This window comes from Lepidochelys kempii, chromosome 4 (genome assembly GCF_965140285.1).
Source record: "Lepidochelys kempii isolate rLepKem1 chromosome 4, rLepKem1.hap1, whole genome shotgun sequence".
In the NCBI taxonomy this organism is placed as follows: domain Eukaryota; kingdom Metazoa; phylum Chordata; order Testudines; family Cheloniidae; genus Lepidochelys; species Lepidochelys kempii.
This window is the reverse complement of record NC_136383.1, coordinates 28,089,982-28,112,008: the sequence shown is the minus strand read 5'-3', so window position 1 is coordinate 28,112,008 and position 22,027 is coordinate 28,089,982. Positions and strand designations below refer to the sequence as shown.

The 22,027-nt window shown below is 39.4% G+C and overlaps 1 protein-coding gene across 2 annotated transcripts in view; it reads left to right on the top strand.

Moving 5' to 3' along the window:
• Window positions 1–17,852, top strand: part of SLC39A8 (solute carrier family 39 member 8) — a 35,035-nt gene extending 17,183 nt beyond the window's left edge. The window contains exons 3-9 of one of the 2 annotated variants that reach the window (XR_012158501.2): window positions 4,025–4,194; window positions 6,079–6,201; window positions 7,355–7,522; window positions 8,924–9,128; window positions 9,302–9,486; window positions 12,626–12,732; window positions 16,154–16,237. Coding sequence is in view for 1 of the 2 variants with exons in the window: in XM_073340801.2 (XP_073196902.2) it covers window positions 4,025–4,194; window positions 6,079–6,201; window positions 7,355–7,522; window positions 8,924–9,128; window positions 9,302–9,486; window positions 16,154–16,303 (1,001 nt within the window). In the remaining variant the exon portion in view is untranslated. Of the gene's footprint in view, window positions 1–4,024; window positions 4,195–6,078; window positions 6,202–7,354; window positions 7,523–8,923; window positions 9,129–9,301; window positions 9,487–12,625; window positions 12,733–16,153 lie in introns of both variants that reach the window. The other variant, XM_073340801.2, reaches the window with a different exon arrangement.
• Window positions 17,853–22,027: the final 4,175 nt, after the last annotated feature.

Here is a 22,027-nt window from a genome sequence, read left to right as displayed (position 1 = left end):
GTAGATATTAACATGTATCCTGTTTTTTGCTGTCAAAATGGATAGTATTAAATTAAAAACAATCATAATTTTAAAATGCTTGTCCTAATTTAATGTATCTTGATTGTATCCAGTTTTAGTGTTCGTGACCCAGTTTCTTTGAGATCTGAAAATAGGTTTTAATTAATTTTTTTAAAATCTGCTTTAAAATATTTGCAGTGCACAGGATAATAAAGAGGAGTAGACAATATACAAAATTAAAAGGCACAGTTTTATGATGATTCTAAATGGTAAAAGCAAAAGTTGTATGGATTGTTGTAACTACAGAACCCAAATGTTTTTGTTTATTTTTAGTACAGATAAAAATCAAAGCTTTCGTTAATATTGATTTAGGCTTTTAAATTGTTTGCACAAGGTTTCACTTTCCTCTCATAACATCATGTACATTCCTTTCCATATGAAAATCCGGACACTGACACCACCAGGCAAAGTAAACTAAATTCAGCCTGGTGCAACTCTATTGCAGTGAGGGATTTGGCTCTGTATTAGGACTGACCATTAATCACAGTTAACTCAAGCGATTAACTCAAAACAAATTAAATCAATTCAAAATATAAATTGCAATTAATCACAGTTTTAATTGCACTGTTAATAGAATCCCGATTTAAATTTATTATAAATATTTTGGATGTTTCTCTATATTTTCAAAAATTGATTTAAATTACAAAACAGAATACAAAGTGTACACTGCTCACTTTATATTATTACTTTTGATTACAAATATTTGCACTGTAAAAAAGATAAAAGAAATAGTATTTTTCAATTCACTTCATACAAGTACAGTAGTACAATCTTTTTATTGTGAAAGTGCAACTTACAAATGTAGAATTTTTTTTTACATAGTTGTACTCAAAACCAAAACAATGTAAAACTTCAGAGCCTGCACGTCCACTCAGTCCTACTTCTTGTTCAGCCAATCGCTAAGACAAACAAGTTTGTTTACATTTATGGGAGATAATGCTGCCCACTTCTTATTTGCAATGTCACCTGAAAGTGAGAACAGGTGTTCGCATGGCACTGTTGTAGCCAGCACTGCAAGGTATTTACGTGTCACATATGCTCAACGTTCGTATGCCCTTTCATGCTTTGACTTGTAGATTGGACTATCTTTTTTACAGTGCAAATATTTGTAATAAAAAATAATATAAAGGGAGCACTGTACATTTTTTATTCTGTATTGTAATTGAAATCAGTATATTTGAAAATGTAGAAAAACACCCAAAATATTTATAATAAATTTAAATCGGTTTTCAGTTATTGTTTAATGGTGCAATTTAAACTGTGATTAATTGCGATAAATTTATTTGATAGTTTGACAGCCCTACTCCGTATGTTTGTTGTCATGTAAGAGAAAAAAATCAGGCAACCTTGGGCACATGGCCTCTCAGAGTAATCTGCTGGCGGGCTGCGAGATATTTTGTTTACGTTGACCGTCCGCAGGCACGGCCCCCTAAAGCTCCCAGTGGCTGTGGTTCACTGTTCCCGGCCAATGGGAGCTGTGGGAAGCGGTGGCCAGTATGTCCCAGTGGATTACCCTGATGGGCTGCGTGCCGAAGGTTGCTGACCCTTGGCCTATGCTAAGTCATCTTTGCACCACTCCAGCAGTGCAAAGAGGAGCTTAAAGCAACTTTTATACTGTACAGTTTTCTGGATTATCCTGCTGCTCTCATATGTTCCAACATAATGTTGACTGTGATTATTGTTTGTGGATGATTTTACGGTAGAATTAGAAGTTTGTATGGAAAACTGATTGTGGTTATACCACAGAATTTCTTTAAAGGTGAGGTAAGAGGCAAGTTGGTGTACAGGCAAAACTTTTTGATACTCCTGGACAATAAACCTCAATCTTGACAATTTCACATTGCTTATAACAAAATCTACAGATTCTGGAACATTCATGGCATTGCATTTTGTCACCTGAAATTATGCTCATGGTGCATGGGACCGAGCTTTTCCAAGCCTGATTCTACCCTTATCTCTCTTTAAAAGAAGAGGCTCTTCTCATTTGACTCATACACAATTTTTGCATTATTCAGGAGTCTAGTACTACTTTCTGAACTATTTGAAGTTCTCTCTCTGTGTCTGTCACTAATGATCCATCTTCTTTTCCACCTGCTAGTGCCATTTTCTCACTGATACAGAAAGTCTGAGATTTGTTTGGCTTTTCACCTATTCATTTTCATGTGAGTTGTTGCACTTCTGCTTAGAGAGCCCCATTAGCATTCAGCTACATAGCACTGAGGGTGTCAGAGAAGCAGAATCTCTGCCAGAAAAATCCCTTCCCACAAAATAGCTGATGGGAGGGAGCGGAGTCCACCTGAAAATATCTCACCTCTTTCTGAATGCACAGATGCCTCTCCACACAAACACTGCATGTTAGAGACCTCAGTGGGTTTCAGGACTGGCATCAGGCCAGAGACTCATACTGTGGAGACAGCCGCTAAATGAGGTACTATCTCCTGTTGCTCAGGGGTGTTAGCTCATGGCCATAAGTGTCCTGCGCTGTTGTAGAGGAAAAGAAACGGGCTGGCTCTCTGCATGAATTCCTCAGAGATTCACAGATTTCTTCCATTCTGTAAGTCAAATTGCCTTTCAGGAGGGAATAATGCATTGAAAGCTTCACACCATGAACCACACGGTGTTTTCCATGTAAATTTCCCTTGTGTGGGTGTATTCTTATGGCATGGGTTTATAGGGCCAAAGTGCTTCACACACAGACAAGATGTTAGTATTTGATTAAACCTATTTTAGGAGTAGTTTAAACCTTCTCTGTGCAAATATGCTATTCACTGAAACTTGCTCCCATTATACAAGGACTTAGCACAAGATTATTTTTGTAAATTATAAATATTTAATATTTTCAGGGCCAGATTCCCAAGATGGTGTAAATTAGCATAGCTCGTTAATTTAAACAAATAATACTGATTTACCCCAGCTGAGAATCTGCACCTTCCTTGATTTATTTCATTATTACAACATTGGATGTCCACAGAGAATGGCATCTAACACAGAGACATGGTTACCCACAAGAAATTAAAAAGAAAAAATTGTCTAGCCCACTCTCCCTCATGGTCCTGTTCCATTCTCTGTCTGTGGTGGGTAGGAGAGAGAGATACAAATGTGCATACATTTGCTCCATTCTGAGATATTTAGATACCACTTCCAGGTAGGACTTGACAGGCAGAAGCCATTTTAGAGAAGCTTACTGTATTCCCCCCATAGAGGTACTTGGGAGAGTCAAGGGAAGAAGGGAGCTGCAAGGGAGGGAAGGGAGCCACTACTGGGGATTTCACAAATCTTTCCTTCAAAGGGAAAGGATTAGGGGATAAAAAGAGTCAAGCGGTGCAGCCCTCCAATGCTAGAGATCTGTGAGGAAGGGAACTACAAGTGTTCTGGCTGTTTCTCAGCTCTCCAATGGCAAATTATATTCAAATGTAGCCATAGTGGCTAACAAGATAGTCTTATTCTTATGTCATGACTATACTGGCGTCTGGTTTAGCTTTTAAAGCATTAGTCCCAGATTAAATATAGCAGGGCTAGATTCTCTGTTTACTTCAGAGTAAGCTGATTTGTATCAGCTGACAATCTGACCCACCGAATCCTGGACTTCAGACCCCAGTGTGTTTTCAATCCTTGATGTGACTGGTTCCAGACAGGAACTAATCAGTTCCAGCGTTTTGGTTTTCTTGTTTTTGTGGGTTCAGGTCAGCTCCTTTAAAGTTACACTGTACTTTTTCAAAAAGAACAGGAGGCCTTGTGGCACCTTAGAGACTAACAAATTTATTTGAGCATAAGTTTTCATGAGCTACAGCTCATTTCATCAGATGCATTTTTTTGATTTCTCTACTTGTAAGTTCTAACATCAACTGCAGGTCAAAAATGATTTGTGAATGGTTTTTTTTATACTCATGTCAATTCATCTGTTAAAAATACATTGTATATGATATTAAAAAACTTGATATTTCTGCTGTGCTCTCATTCACAGTTTGGGGGTTTGGGTTCCTTTCCGTGAGTATCATTAACCTGGCATCACTCCTTGGATTTGTTTTAACTCCTCTCTTGAAGAAGCCATATTTCCCCAAGATTTTAACCTATTTTGTGGGCTTGGCCATTGGGACCCTCTTTTCCAATGCTATTTTCCAGCTAATTCCAGAGGTAAGGAAGGGTATTCATTCTCTGGCTTGGCACTTACCCATTTCCAAAGTGTTGTCATTTTTGAAGTGCACTATAGCATGGGTCCTCAACATTTGGGTCGCGACCCCTAGGGGAATTGTGAACACATTTCAGGGGGGTCTGACTACCATCTGTCTTCACGGCTAGATGGGTGGGGAACGCCCCTACTTTATTGTAACATGAGGACGTGTCCTGGAAGAGATTGAGGACCACTGTACTATACTATGCTTCCATCACTGGAGAAAGGGGGAAATACATTAGACCAAAGTTATACTTTCTGTAATTCTGAAGTTAACAAAATTACAACAGCGATCAATTTGTTCCAGGTTCTGTATTGTATTGTGGCTATATTGGTAGAAGGCTTAGGAATGTCTGTTGTAGTTCACGGTGTAGTAATATTGTTGCAAGAAGTAACAATAATGGAATCTTGTCTTACAAACTGTTGTTAATGCAATCAGTCCCACAGACAGTAATGGGTCTACTCAAGTTGGTAAGCGTTTGCAGGCTCAGACCCAATAGGTATCCCCCAGGAAAACAGGCAGCTTTTACTGTCACTTATCAAAGTGCTTGCAGTTCTTATTTCAGTTCATTGAATAAATATTAGTGGAAAGTTAATCTGCATCAGGGGATTTTATATAATAGTTTAAAAAATGCAGGGTCAACCATTGGGTTTTTAAAATATGGGACCTAAATTTTCCAGTAGGTATTTTGCTGACAGTACAGATACTTTTGTGTTTGCCTGGTTTAGATATCTAAGTGCATATGCCAGCACAGTAAATTTTGTGCATCTAAATCGGGCACATGGAAAAGTTCATATGCACTTAGGCCCAAAGTCTGAGTTTCACTCCTTATTTTCCTGGGCACTTGATTTGATTTTTGACAATAGTAATTTAGGCATTAAAGTCAGCATGGCAATTTTTACTTTATTGCATTTACTTCAGATACTTTTGGCAAGCTAAAGTGTTATAACTGAATTTGGTCCTCAGAATGCATGCTATTACTACTGGTGGCAATGAGAGTTGCACATGCATCTTTGAGGGTTAAATTAGGCCCTTATAGCCAAATTCTGCTTACTCTGACCTTACACAGGTAAAATTCCTCTTCAAGTCTGTATCCTGACAAGTCCTCATGCAAGCAGACTTGTGCCCTTCCCTCTCACCCATTAAAATAACAGAAGTTTCTTCCTAGCTCAGGTTTAGTGGGGATTTTAGTTGTCAGGGAAATACCTGTTTCTTCCTCAAATACTACCATGGGTCAAGAGACTAAACTTAGATCAAATATTGGCAAACCACTGTCAAAATTGCACATGTAGAGAAATATATTTAAATTACCTGTTGTGGAAAGAGGTTATGAAACAGACACATCTATATATAATTTTCCACACATTTGGACTGTATTTGGGATTTTTTTTCTTGCCAACTAGATTTTACCATCTAGTAATTAAAGTGACTTGTCATCATTTCATTTTAACCTATGACTATCATGACCTAAATTACTGTTTGGAAGGGGAGGATTTATTTTCTATGCATGAAGCTTCCAAAACAAAACCAATAGTTGCCAAATATGTAATGGTTCTAGGACAGTAAATATTGCTTACTGGGAACAAAGCCTACTGAAGTAAATGGAGAGACTTTCGAGAATGACTTCTATACTAGGTCTGTAAATTGTACTATTTCAGTACATCAGCCCAACTATTGATGGCCTAACTTAAAAGATTTAGGTTTGAGTAATAACTTAGGACCCATTAAAGCCACTGGTGGTAGTAGACACTCAGTCCTTCAGAGGATCCAGTCCAACTAGTGTATTTTTCCCCCCGAAAGTGTGTTAAGATTGACTAACCTGAATTGCTGTTACATTCTCTTCTAGGCATTTGGATTGGATCCTAAAACTGACAACTATGTTGAGAAAGCAGTAGCTGTGTTTGGTGGATTCTATATTCTCTTCTTTGTGGAAAGGATTCTTAAAATGATATTGAAGACCTATGGCCAGGTAACTAACTGGACTGATGTATTTTGATATATTTCAGCAAGTTATATTACTAGCAGGCTTTTTTATATTACAAAACTGAGCCTTAGTTTGAAACAGCTGTTATATTTTTATTAGATAGTTGGTAGTTTGATGATATACAAGATTTTACATTATTTTCCAAGGATCTCAGTCTTACAACACCCCTCTGAGATACTTGGTTAAACTGAGGCTCAGAGAGGCTCAGTAACTTAACCTATCTCACACAGAGAATTACAAGCAGAGCTGGGAATAGAACCCAGAAACCGAGTTCCCATCTCCTGCTCTAATCATTAGGCCACATTCTATGCACCCTGAAGGACCAAATCCTGTGAGCAAAGCCTGAATGAATGGATTTTGCCTGGTGGAAATACATAAAGGGCATTCTACCCTGAGCCCTCCCTTGGCCACTCATGCAGATACTGTAGGGTGTAAGGAGGATAAGTGGATACAGCCAGACACTCCCACCCATGAAGGTTTTGGCCTATTGACTCTACACTGACTGTGCTTTAACCTCACTGCCAATATCCCCACATCCCCTCCATGTTCCAGTGCAGAAACCTTAACAGGAATTGTGGGTTCTGCACAGGCTCTCGGTTTTGTCCCCATATCATACTGTATTTGTTGTCTTGTGTGCTCATGTACAGTCTGCAGCATGTGTCTCAGAGCAGGGCGTCTCAAACTTGTTCAGAGTTTAAATTGCACCTCAGCTGTCTGGTGTACCTCCTCTTCCCCCTTGGAGATTCCTCAGCCCCATCTCCCTGCTGTTGAAGATTACAATAGGGAGGTGGTCCATGTGCCAATTCATACTGATTACATACATGGAACAGGAACGTTCAGTACTTGCTAATGTATTTTTAATTGTCTTTAGTGCAACTTAGCAGCTGGAATTGAGAAGGAAAAAGCACTGCCTTGTGAAGAGCAAGCTTTCCATTAATGAACAGCAAATGCTCTGTGGACCACCAGTGGTCCTCTGGCTAGTTTGGGACGTTCTGCCTAACAGTATAATCAGCACAAACATAGACATCTGTATGTCCATCCAAATGGACAAGCTGATTTTTCTTGCACAGTGTGTTTAGACACATTCCTATTTTGCAGTCTGTATTTTTGTTTTGTTTCTTTTCTCCCCCCCATTTAGACTGGCCACACTCACTTTGAAACTCACAAACAGAATCTTCCTCAGGATAAGGGCAATCCACCCACGCCATTGAAATCTAATAATGGGATGATGTGCTATGCAAATCCAGCCATAATAGAGCCTAATGGAAACCCCAATTTTGACACAGTTAGTGTGGTCTCTGCTCAGGTATGAACATTGTTTTTTATTTAATGTATTGTTTCTCAGTCGGTTGTATAAGCTTATCTAGGAAGAAGAGATATGCTTTTATAAACTGCTCGCTCACAACTCACTTGAGCAATATGAAAAAAGCTATTTTGGCAAGGTTGCAGAGTCAGTGATGCTCTCTTTGTTAGCTGCCAAGTCAGTGCTAACATATAGCAATGTCAACCCGGGTAAGATATCAATCAGTATTTTATATTCTCATTTATTAAGATCAAATTGTAATTGTTCAGTAGCTTCTATCTTTCACATAGCAAAACCCCCCACACTTTTTTAAATTTATAATTATAGTATAATAACTTCCTACAACTATTTTTGTAGTTCTCTTGTAATCAGAGGAATATGGTATTACATTGATATATACAGAGTTTGCTAAAGAGCAAGGGCAGTGTTTCTGTAACTTCAATATATATTTAACTCTCCATTTCAAGCACTAGTTAATGGATTTCCAAGAGCTTTTATGTACAAATGTTGTTGGGTTTTACAGTAATTGTGCTACTGCATTTGTAATTGTATGTGCAAACATATAGGAAACCACATTTTCAAAGGAGACCATTTATTTTGTGCTTTATCTGCCTGAAGGGGTTCATTACTACATGGTGCCAGACTTCTATTTCCATCTCTGGGATACAGTAGTGGGTCCTAAATGTTCATACTCAGCAGCTCTACACTAAGCTATGTGTTTGTGTTTTTTTTTTAAACTTAGAACCATTCAGCAGCACAGTGAAAATTACTTACTGGCAATGATATTGAACATGCACTCCTTAGAAACTGATTTTAACCCCAGGATGTGACTTGCATGGCCCAAACTTAGAAGTGAAACAATCGATGATGCTCCTGGATGGCTATCTAGGGTTTTATAGAGGTGCTCATCAGCAGGGTATCTGAGTGCCCAAGTGAGAATTACAGGGACTGATAATATGATAGCGCCCTTTCATTTCTAATTAAGTGGTTGGGGTGGAAAGTGAGTGATTGCTTTTTAGTACCCCATTTGAAGCCCAAGTTTGTATTCTGTCCAGCTTTTCATGGATTGGTGTGTGAATTGTAAAATCCACTACCTCAGTTCTCACCCTTGGTGTTTGTCTCAGCAGATGAACCAAGGGCTAAATGGGCATTGAGATGCTATCTCACAGTCAGAGTGTTCATCCATCCTTCCCCAATTGCATCAAAGTAGATTAACTCAGTGATGTAGGAAAGCGGGTACAGCTGCTGCCTGTTCAGTGTCAGCTCTGGGGACAAAAAGCTTTGGTCTCCATTACAGTTAGTACTTTTACCTTTTAGCAGTTCTACATTAAAAAAGGGAAAGAAATCCACTGGCTTCTTTGCAGCTGTTTAATGCATCACATAATTGCTATGTTCTTTCTGCAGGAAGAGAAAACCCAAACCCAAAGTAAATGTTTAAAGGGACCCCCATTGTCAGAGATTGGAACAATTGCCTGGATGATCACGCTGAGCGATGCCTTGCACAACTTCATTGATGGTCTGGCTATTGGTGCTTCCTTCACCCTCTCTCTGCTTCAGGGACTTAGTACATCCATAGCAATCTTATGTGAGGAGTTTCCTCATGAACTGGGTAAGATATTTACATTAACTCACCTGTCAGTCATGTTAATGCTGACTGAAAATGTTCTTCATTATTTATATGAAAGAGGGCTGGGTTATAATTGTCATACAAGTTACAAATCTCCTTTCAAACCTTCAGAAAATAATCACTTAATGTCCTCTTCCACCTTTTTTTTTTCCCAGGGGATTTTATCATTTTGATAAATGCAGGAATGAGCACCTACCAGGCTCTATTTTTCAACTTTATTTCATCATGTTCCTGCTACATTGGTCTGGTTTTTGGTATATTAGTGGGCAGCAACTTTGCTCCTAACATTATCTTTGCAATAGCTGGTGGTATGTTCCTGTACATTTCCCTGGCAGATATGGTGAGATACAATTTCATTTTATTTATTTAATGCATGCATAAGAATATAGGCATTTCCACAGGGGACCTGAATAATGGTTCATTCACTATAATTTGGTATTCTGCCCTCTGATCCTGATAGGGGATGTACAGATTCATTAGACTTCCGTTGGGTGCAACTGGGAACTTGGGTCTCACTAACCTGCCCCCCCCCCAAGCTGTGAGGTCGTGACAAGCTGCCGTTCTCTCCACATTTTACAACTTACACAACCCCACACAAGCAGAGACATATCCAGCGGCAGTTACATGAATGCTTCTCCTAGCCACTCATGAACTAACAATAGAGAGGCTTCAGCCAGTCCCCCCCCAGCCTAGGAGCCCACAGCTGTACTGTTTTGCCCTGGTCAAAAGTCTGACCAGTATGTTTATTTCCTAGTCCACCCCTCCTTCAGTGTGGAGAGGACAATGCACCAGCCCCTGTTCCTGAGCAGATATCCCCTTGCACTTCAAACACACTGTTTTAGGTAAAAAAAAAATATAAAACATTTATTAAATACAGAAAGATGGATTTCAAGTCATAGCGTACAGATCAAAGTTTGTTACCCAAGAAATAAAACAAAATTGCAGGCTAAGCTCTATACCCTAGATAGGATTTGAATCAAGCAGTGTCTCACCCTCATGGTACAAACAGTTCACCAATCTTCCATACACAGGCTAGAAATCCCTTCAGCCTGGGACCATATCCCTGGTTCAGTCTTTGTTCCTAAGGTGTTTCCAGGTGTTCAGTTGTAAGGGGAGTGAGGCCAAGGGATGTCACTTCCTCCTTTTATAGCTTCCTTCATGGGGTGGGAACTTTTGTTCCAAGCAAAGTCCCCAGCCCAGTTTGTGGAAAAGTACAGGCCTAAGATGGAATCCAGTATCACATGATCTAGTCACATGCCCTTGCATGCTTCAATGACTCATAGCAGCCATTACTCACATACTGGCTGAAGTGTCCACAGAAGAGCCCATCAGGTGAAGATAAGCTTCTTTTATGGCCTCTTGTGTTTCTTAATGGGCAGTTACCTTGGATGATTCGTCCACAATGTGCTGACTAGTCTGGATATAAACTGCCTTGTGGGTGTCACTCCAGGAGCAAACACATTTGAAATATTGGTACACCGTCAATATTCATAACTTCAGATACAATCCAAAAGGATATTATTGTATGTGCTGTCAATGTTTAACAGATCAAGACTTTGAGAATGATACCTTACAAGGCACACTTTGCACAAAACATCAATTGTGTCACCATGGTAAAAAGATGGGAGTGTCAGGATATTGCCTTGGGGCACAAAGCAAATATATCAAAGTGAAAACCTTCTTAGTGCACCTAGCCAACTGTGCAACACTATATGAATGGAGAAAAATTCTCTTACTCCAGCAGGAATCGCTATTGAGAAAAAATTCTTTTGTAAACTGAGTCACAAGTCCACCCAAATTTATACATATTCAGACAGAATTATTGTCACTTATAATTTGATCACATTTATGCCAGACAAAAAGCAGATAAGGTGGAATAGGTAGAGGCCTAAGTTACTGAGTTCCAGGGTACCAGGAGACTCTTCTGCATTTCATGACGGTTGTCTCAAGTCTCCGGTCTGATATTTCTGAGACTTGAGTCTTGTTCCCTTGTACCTTTTCACATTACAGATTCATTAGCCTTCCTTCACTCAACATTAAGCTTATAAAACATTGTCTTATGTAACTTTTACAATATGCACATGCAAGCTTCAATTTACATACCTTTTGCTCTCTATACTATTTTCAGGTCTTTGTTATCTTACTCATGGTTTTTCCAATATAGGGACTAAGCATTATATTGTGAGTATCAGATAAGAGGAAGTTAATTAGTCTAAGTCCTCCAACACATAACACCACCTTTGTCCTGTAAGCATTATTGAAAGAAGTCTAGGTAAGAGAAAGATTGGCAAGACAAAAGCTAGGGCAAAGCCTTAACATAGGTACTATCCAAACTCAATCACTCTACATAATCAAACTAGTAACATTAAACTAACACAACCCTTATTTTTTTTTTTAACTATTCAACAATTCTTTATATTTCAGTATAAGTTTGTATGTATATAATGAAAAATGTAGGATGCTATTTATGAACTGTTAGTTGAGTAGGAAAGTTATGAGGAACAATAATCTTTGATGTCAGCATTAACTTGTCTTTTCCAAACATAGGTTTCCAATTTTTTGCTCCAACTCTAGCATCATGCTTTAAGTTATTAAAAAGCCTTGTCAGTAATCTCACCTGTTGCATTTTGAGGTGCTTTTTATTCAGTTTAGGGCTTTGGGAGTCAAGTGTTCCTCACCCCACTTATTTGTAACTACTACAGCTAAAAAATAAGAATGGCACAAAAGCAAACATCAGCCATGAGTGAAGACCCATCCTTTCATACTTGCTGATTCAGTACAAATGTACTAACCTTTGTCTTCATAATAGGCTCCGTGGCCTATATATTTCATAAGTAAGGTGTGAAGGCTGGGGACACATAAGTTTTAGACTGGGGCTTGTTTCTGACAGCTGCAATTTGGACTCAACAGCATCAAAGTCATGTGAACTTTTCTCATGATGAGATTTTTAAAATCACAAAATTCAGAAATCTTGTTAGCTATCATTCATAAACATTACTGTCTTAGGCTCAAATCTTGGAAGACCAGCTATTCTCCTGAAATGGAACGGAGTTTTAAACCACATCTGTTCATGTAGGTTCACAGCCCAGAGTTCAAACCTGAAGCTCCTCTAAATTCCCAGAATTTGAAGGGCCTCAGGGCAAGGTGACAATTTTGGCCCACCTCGAGCTACAGCCCAACAAGATATGATTGCACAGGTACCACTTGAGGCCATTTTAGAGTCAACCAGCACACCAAGAGTCTTTCAAACTCACAATGCCTTAGTAACCTCTACAAGAACAATTTCACAACTGAAATGGTTTAATTTCACTCCAAATGCTCTTTGATATGAGATCATAAATGCAAGTACTCATGTAACATGAATATCATGCAAAAATTATGAATTGTCTTTACTTTTAGAGTAGCTCAACTTAAATTGTTGTTAAACCCATTATATAGAGAACACCCTGTCTCCATATCCATTGCTCTTCTGTTTTTAGGTTGTCCATTACAATTGTATCTGAAAAAAAAATTATGCGAGTGCTCTATACAGAGGTCTGATTTTCCACTTCTCTCCTGATTTTCACACTCCTCTGTCTAGAAGCAGGTAGGATTAATTAGAACTTCATTTCTCTTCTTGTTCTTCTCTCCCCTGTTCAGAGAGCAGGCAGAGCAGAGCTTGTTAATGACGGCCATGTGTGGGTGAGAGAGCGAGAGTGAGTGCGTGTGTGTGTGGGGTGAGAGGGAGGACTTGCACAGTGATGGGTTTACTTCTGAGAAGACTGTCTTCTGCTCCCACTAGTCTTAACCTGTCTGAGGGGATTGCACTTGCCTTGGGAGTTCATGAAGGGAGAGGCAGTTTGAGCTGGCTTAATATCACCCCACTGAGAGCTTTTCAGAAAACAAACAAACACAACCAACCAAGACTAGAACTTTAAACTTGATTCAACAGTTGACGGTAGCCAGTGCCATGATTTGAGGATGGCGATGAGAAGCAGCAGCTGCTGGGCTGTCTTTGTCAGCAAGTGAACTGCATTCTGCATCATTGAAGTTGAGTGGTTTTGGATTTATTTCCGACTACACAGGTTACAATACGTGACCCTGGCTGTCACAAATTAATGGATCATTGTGTTTAGAGGTTTGTGTCTGACAGGATAGAAGGTCATCTGGACAAACAGGATGGGGTATTGTCTCCTGGCATGTTGCAGGTTGAAATAAGCTTCTCAGTTATTTTGGTGTCTTGTATCAATTCCACAAGGAGTTCTAGGTTACATACTTTTGTCCATGGTTGGGTAGGTACCCTGTATTGATGGTATCGTCTAGTTCTGAGAAGTTTCTCTCTGTACCCCATTAGCATTAGTCCTGGGTTTTTTCCCCCTGGGTTCAGCTTCAGCCAGCTCTGATCTGGTGTTGTTCAGGTGCAGGATAGCTGGAGGTAGTAGTTTACAGGGGAGGTGAAAGAGATAAATAGCCGAGTGTCATCCACATACTCCTGGCATTTAAAGCAATAGCATCTGATAAGCTTCCCATAGGGGTTTAACGTAGACGTTCCATAGGTTGAAAGGAGCGTGGTGGAACTTTAGAGACTAGGCCCTTGGTTGCAAAAGTGCCGTTAACCATTGCTGTCCTCTGGGTGTGGTCTGTTAGGAAGGATGAAAACATCTGGGGGTACTGTCACTAACTCCTGCTAGCTCTCTAAGTCAGTCCTGCAGTATCTCATAATGTAGGTTTCAATTGCTGCAGAGAGAGGGGGAAAAAAAATGTTTGACTGGCAGGGGCCAGGAGACAGTCATCAGGACAGCCAGTATGATTTCCATGTCATACCCTCAGCTGAAGCCTGATTAGGAAATTGGCTCTTGTTAGGCGATATGAGGCTGCCTTTAATCATTTTATAAATAATCCATCCCAAGGAAAGGGAAGTTAGAGATTATTTGCCTGTAGTTTATCAGGTCTGTGCAGTTAGGAGTGGTTCTAGAACAGGGGTGGCCAACCTGAGCCTGAGAAGGAGACAGAATTTACCAATGCACATTGCCCAAGAGCCGCAGTAATACGTCAGCAGCCCCACATCAGCTTCTCCTCCCACCCATCAGCAGCCCCACTGATCAGCGCCTCCCCCTCAGCTCTTTCATGGCGTGCAGGAGGCTCTGTGGGGAAGGAGCGAGGGTACTGCAGTCTTGGGGAGGGCTGGAGTGGGGGCAGAGCCAGGGGTTGAGCAGTGAGCGCTCCACAGCCCATTGGAAAGTTGGCGCCTGTAGCTCCAGCCTTGGAGCTGCATATTAACTTCTGAAGAGCGGCATGTGGCTCCGGAGCCACAGGTTGGCCACCCCCGATCTAGACCTACAACATTTTTCAAGGTAGGTAGTAGCCTGCTTTTCAAAGAAAGAGTTAATAGCCTGTGTTGTTAGAGAGCCTAAATGTTCACTTCTGTGAAATATGGTTAAGAATAATAGGGAGTGGCTCATAGGGAAGGAACTATGTCCAGGATCTCCTGCTGTTTGAATGGTCCTTAAGGGAGGCATGGCATTATCTATTCCATGCTTGTTTGTTTGCTTCCACACACAAGTGCAACTTGGTCAGAGAAGGCGGATCATTCTTCAGCAGTTTGTGGAGGAGGTTGGGGGCTCTGGAATACACTACAGGTTTAAACAAACAAACAGTGTACACTCTAGCTCAGCTGGACCATAGACTTTGTATTAACTATGGCTGATGAGAAAGTGGCTGTGTCTATAGGACACTGGAGCAAGTCTGAAGGAATTTCTTGTCCCAGAGACTTTCATCTTTAGCTCATGTTTTTAGCTAGTGGCTGCTTGGTCTCATTCCATCAACAGTTCCTGTATTCGTTGGCCTGAGAACCTGGGAGATCAGTGGAGGCAGTGTGCATATGTAGGAAGGGAGGTACTGATTAGAAGCTAATGTCGCTAGCAGTGGATATTTATGTGATTATAGCATCTTATTTGGTCATCAGTGTCTTGACACTCTGGCTGTGTAAGAGCGCAGTGGAAACTTACTAAGAAAGCTTGTCCTTGTTATGTAAGAGGAAGTGTTCTGATAACCACTAGCAACAGATGGTGGTCCATCCATAGTAGCAATATAATTTTTGTGTTGGCTTTATACATATCCAGATTGAATATACGGTTCCATGTGTGGCCACAGGTGGGTAGAACCTGAGAGCAGCCTATAGTTGATAACATGCATGTGAGGAGTTCTAGGTTGTAGGTGAAAGGGAGTGTTGACATGAGTGTTAAGGTCTCCTGTCACCTTTAATGACAGAGTCGTCACTGACTGCTAGCAAACTCAACTAATTCTATAGTATGTTGCTTCAGTCTTCTGGTCCAGTTCGTTAATTATCATACTTTCTTATTGCTACATGAAACTGATTAAAAATACATCAATCTTCCTTTATTACAGCCTGTCCCTTTCGTGCATTGGTACCTTAGGTGAAAGGATAAATCTCACCGCAGAGTCATTGTTCTTTCTGTCCTGATTCCCACCAGCTCATCAACACCCCTAAGAGCTCACTTAGGTGTTCCAGTTCTGAAAGGATGTATGCATTTTCAGTTTCACGGTGGTAGTTTGTAGATGTGCCCCCAGAATCCTTATTTTGCATTCCCTAAAAGACCCTAGAGAGGTTCCTGACTGCAGCAGTGTTTGAAATTACAGACCATAACATCTTTTTTATTATGATTGTGTAACTTGGCAAGATAGCAGCAGCTGCTTGTATTAACAAGATAGCAGCAGCTGGCCTAGTAGATGGACCCCCATAGATTCCTGATGTCATATGAAGGAAGTGGTTCAGATCTGGATGACATCTCTAGATTACAGCACAGGAGAGACCACTATTTCAGTTTTCCCATCATTGGTGAAATGGGCCCTTTGACCTGTCCCTACCACTAACTCTCCTTTCTATTAGGGTTAAGATCCAAACACAGCTATAAAGTACAAAATAAAAATCACTATCAAGATGCTAAATTACATATTCTACCACAAGATGGCAACTGTTACCTAAAAAATAAACCCCTCTCTTCTAGTTCCCAGAGATGAGTGACATGCTGAGAGAGAAAGTGACTGGAAGGAGAACAGATTTAACCTTCTTCCTCATTCAGAATGCTGGTTTACTAACAGGATTTGCTGCTATATTGCTGATTACCATATATGCAGGAGACATTGAGTTGGAGTAATGAGATTCTGAAGATGGCACTGATAATGAAGGATATTAGTAAATTAGAAATGGAAAAACTCTTGAAATCCATAAAGGGACTTTAAATTCATCTACCTGATTTAAAACAATGACGCTGTTTTCTTCTGCAAATCATAGAAAGTTAGCGGCTTCTTTTAGGACTCCCAAATCAGTCCTATAAAATGGGCCATCAACTTCTGAGTATTACAAGCAATGGATTCAACACTTGTGAAGGTGCCAGACATACCTACACAATGGTAAAAGAGGATATTATATTCAATGGAATTAAGCAGGAGGCAGCTATATGTATTCCATATGACTTAAAAAAAAAAAATCGCCAGGATGGAAATTAGTACAAAAGAAAATGGTAAGGTTCATACTCTTAATTTAACTGTGATGAAAACTAACCAGCTTGGAAACTGCCTGCTTTCATGACTTGTGTTGCAGGGTTTCCCTATAAGCATATAAAAACCCCCAAATGATTTCATAATAGATATAAATGCTTCTAAGATTCTAATTAACACTGGAAGGAAAGAGAGCAGTTAATGCTTTTGATCTTTTCTCTTTAAGTGCACTAAGAGATTGTGGATTTATTTTGAGAACAATTTTTTAAAAGTAAAAACTTGGTATTAAATTTGACAAATTATTAATTCTGTAATGTTTTAAAAGGATTGTGTATTTTAAGTTCTATAAATACTTTGCCTTGAAATGTTTTATATTCAGATATATATATCAAGTTCCACAGATATCACTCTGGAGAAAAAAAATTAATGTTTGGTTTAGTTTTTGTAAGATCTCATTGACAAATGGCACTAAGAAAAAAATAATTAATGTCAGCAATCAAAGAGTTTCTGTAATGAGTAGTTTCCTTGTACAAAAGTTCAGCGTAGCAAGGAAAATATACATTTTTGAAGAACCAATCCTGCATTTCTTGGACTCTCAAAACATTAATTTTTATTGTATCAGTTTTCCAAAATCATGCTGGCAAGAACTGATTTTAAAAAAAATACAAACACCACAACTGGCCTGGTATTGTGGGTTGGAGTGAGAGGAAGGAAATACATCTAGTTTTTCTTTTCAATTACCACTAATCTTTGGAAGGAGAAAAATACAGTTTTATAGTAATTATTTACGTTTCTCCTCTTGTTCAATGACAGCTTTACCATTTCAAAGTAAATACGGTCTCCCACCTCACTTCCTGCCTGTAGAGATTGGAATTTTCCCCATTTGTTAAAATCTATCTTTGAGGCAATAAAATTGATTTGAATATTTTAATTGTATCTTGGTTTATAATTACATTATATAAATGTTACATTTCAAGGTTGCTAAAGGATGGAACAAGTTTAAGGCAAACTGTACGGGAATGCTAAATGTTATTGGTTAGGCTTGATTATTTTAAAAATATGTATACAATATAAATATTTCATACAGTTTGCTATATAGAAACTGTATTTATCAGCCATCCAAATTTCAGGTCTCTGAAAGGAAAGGTATCCTGACCTCACTCAATATTCTCTCTCTCTCTTTTATAAAAAAAATATCATTCTGTTTATTGGCTCCTTTGGTTTTATTTCCTTCTACTGTGTGTGATGATGAGAAGACGACAGAGCAAGCCTTCAGTGATTAGTCCCTGGAACAGCTACGGTTTTTATGCAGGTGATCACTCCCCATTGATCAAATTATATGCTCATGTAGCTCTTTTCATCCATAGAGCTGACGACACTTTGCAAAGGAGATTAAATATGGTCTCTGTGTTACCAGTGAGGTAACAGAAGGGCAGACTTCAGATGACTTGCGCACGGTGTCACAGCAGGTCAGGGACAGAGCCAGGAAGAGATCCCAGGTCTGACTTACAGCCTAGATTCATAGATTCCAAGGCCAGAAGGGACCACTGATCATTTAGTCTGACCTCCTGTATAACACAAGCTATAGAATGTCTGTAAAATATATTCTTGGACCATATCTTTTAGAAAAAACCTGATCTTGATCTAGAGAGAATTCACCACAACCCTTAATTGTTCCAATGGTTAATTACTCATGGTTAAAAATTTACACCTTATTTCCACTCTGAATTTGTTTAGCCTCTGCTTCCAGTCATTGGATCATGTTATACCTTTCTCTAGATTGAAGATGCCATTATTAAATATTTGTTCCCCATGTAGATACATAGACTGTAATCAAAGCACCCTTAACATTCTCTTTCTTATGCTAAATGGGCCCATCACTGTAAGGCATGTTTTCTAATCCTATAATCATTCTCTCGGTTATCAACATCCTTCTTGAACTGTTGACACCAGAACTGGACACAGTATTCCAGCAGTGGTTGCACCAGTGTCAAACAAGAGGTAAATAATCTTTATTTAGACTCTAGATTCCCCCGTTTATGCATGCAAGGATTACATTAGGCCTTGTGTCTGCAACACTACACTGGGAGCTCATGTTCAGCTGGTTATCCATCAAGACCTCCAAATCTTTTTGGGTCACTGCTTTCTAGGCTAGGGTCTCCCTTCCTCTAAGTATTGAGTTGTGTGTGATAGCAGGGCTAGTCATTTGATACTTCATTTTTCTATCCCCGCACCCTTAAAAAAAGGGGTATGTATTTGGATTCTAGGAGTGTCTGAAATATGCTAGACTTTTGTGCATACACAAAGGAAGATATAGTCCCTGCCCCATACAAGTCCTTCACTTCCATGTGGAATATCAGGTACAGCTTAGCAAACAAAAGCTGATAATTTAAGACTGTGGGTGGACACTTGGAAACATGGGAATAAATCAAGGGAAGAGACTTGTACATTCCTTTCCACTTTCACATACTGCCTACAACACTGTCGATTACAGACTCCAATGCTCCTTAAAGCTTTCACTTGGTCCAACAGATACCCGAAAACAATAATGTATCTCAGCTTCAAACCTGATCAGTAATGCAAAGCCTTAACAATGCCCTTGTACGGTTTTATATCACATGTCAACAGATCAGTACATCTGTCACACAATCCATGCATCTAAGATGTTATACCTTGACAGTGGCCTTAGCCATGTTTCTCTCTTGTGATGTGTTTGCACTATCCCAGATATGGATCCAGCTTGGTGCCATGTTCACAGTTATGGCTAAAAAGCTATAAGAGGCTCCGCAGACAAACACTACCAATTGGCATGTGAGAAGCAACAATATGGACAAAAAACAGGTCCCAGATTTCTTCCAGTAGGAGTACAAAGAAAAAGTGTGACAATCCAGTGAAAACAGGCTGAGATTTTTTAACTTATTTTTTCTGTACCAATTCATTTAATGCATCTGTGAAACTGAACTTTTGACTCCACCTTAACTGTGGAATCATGACCAGTGCTACCACAAATTGGGCAATGAATGGCTGTCTGTCTACTCAGTGTTCTCTCACTCAGGTAAGTGGAGGATTAAGCATGTGTATGTTAATAGCTCATTCTTACAGACCACTTATACTAATACAAACGTACATTTCAGACAGCAAAGCTTTCCTGTTGAAACTGCTGGTTTCATCATCTTTAGATATACAAATAGGTTTACATCTTCAAAGGTCTCCCACACTATTAAAAAGTTTCTACATTTGCCTGATCGTGAATTTTGAGTTGTGTGAATTCTCATAAATCTAGGCCTTAGCAGGGAGAAAAGTTTTAGAAAAGGGACAAGTTTCTCACCTGTGAAATCCCAATGAAGTGCAAATTCAGTGAAGTCAACAGGGTTGCACTAGTGTATTTTGGCCCCAGAAATGCTACTGTAACTTAATTTGGGATTGTATGATTGTGTACGTGTTTGCTAGAGCTAGGTCATTAACTTGGGATTTAAAACATGCAACAGATCTTTTGAATTCAGATGGTCCCTTACAAGGGTCAAACAGCTTTTTAAACAATCCAAGAATTGCCTTGGAATCTAGTTTGTCTGCAAAGCAGAGAGTAAGCCATTTATAACATGAATGAGAGAGGCAAAGGAACCCCCTGTACAGCTGAGTGGGAATCTGGTCTAGGAGGATTACTAAATGTGGCAGATCAACCTCAGATGTTTGGGCTGAACAACCAGCCACCACCACTTACACCAAAACAGCCGTGTTGTGACAGGACAACATGCTAATTGGTCACTTACTAAGGATCCTACTCAGAATTCCTTAACTTAGGCCTGCTCCCATTGATGTCAATGGGATCTTGCCTGAGTGAGGACTGAATAAAGATGGAAAGATCTGACCCTAGATAAGCATGTTATTTAAAGGAGGAAGTTTGAGAAGAGAGACTGTAACTTCAGTTGTCAGTGTACAAACTGCTACCAATCTACACAGTATGAGAGGACCAAATCTAGCTCTTTGTTACATTAATATTCCCGGTGCAGCGTCCCCCCCCGGCCATTAGTTCCAATGGGAGTTGTGTACATTTATACCTAATGGGAGATTGTGGCTCCATTATAATAGCCACAAGATTCACAGAATAGCATAGCTGCCTTATCAACTCCTGCAGTATCTGATGCTCATTCTTTCTGTAGAGTTTAGAGGAAACTCCCTCCGCTATCTCACAATTCAGTATATATTGGTGTGACAAGTTAAATGAGCATGGCTAAAATCAAAAGCAGACAGAAGGCCTCATGGCTGCTAGAGATAGATACAACAAATGAAGCATCTGCCCATAGTATGGGTACATAATGTGTTTGGGATTTCATTCCCAATACATTTACCTTCTTATTCCTATACAGTATCTTTACACTTCTTATTGCAATCCATATAAAGAATATGGCATAATTACATATTGACTCAATTGTGTAAATTTAACTGAGCAATAAGGTCTGTGAGTAATATCTTTTATTGGACCAACTTCTGTTGGTAAGAGACAAGCTTTTGAGGTTACACAGAGCTCTTCTTCAGGTCTGGGAAACACATACTCAGAATTTAAACTAGTGATTATTAGTAACTAGTTGGATAATGGCATCTGTATCCAGTTCTTTATCTTGTGATCAGGTCTTGTATGGGGAAAGGGATATTTGCCAATATCCTTGCTTGATTCTGAAGTAACAACCCACTTCAACTTGCTTTCAGATTTGGTTCCTTCCTGTGCTTCACATGTAAAATATTTCTGTTTGGATTGTCTTTGTGAAATCCACTATGAAGAAAATTCTGGTACCATAATTTGTATAATGACAATACTCAGCTCTTGTTTTATATAGTTCTTTTCATCAATACATCTTAAAAGATGCCATTCTCCAATGATAAAATCCAGTCCTTCCATACATGGGAAGCTTATAATTTCTGAAGGACTCCTGGGTTAGGTTGGAAACTCCTTTAAATCTGCAGCTTCTCAGTGCTGCTGTCTGTCTTTTGTTGGCATTTCACCCAGTCACTCATGGCTGAGCAGCAGCCACCACAAATTGCATTCTGACTTGCTACTCACTCTATTAGCAAGTGCTGGGGAGGAGGAAAGGAATATCAGATGCCCTGATAGCATTGCTAAGGAATGCTAGGAGAACACTGCCAGCTGAGGAGTAATCACATAATACTATCAATGTTCAATAATCCCAACTCATTTTATGAAACTGGCTTTGGGAAGACATGAGTTTTCCATTAATTCATTTAAAAAAAAAAAAGGATTATTACTCCAGATGTTTTGCTTTGCTGAACACAAAGTAGGTAGCTATGGCATGGTGCCTCAGACTTTTGGAACAGAATTATATTCTACCTAGGGAGGTGGTAGAATCTCCTTCCTTAGAGGTTTT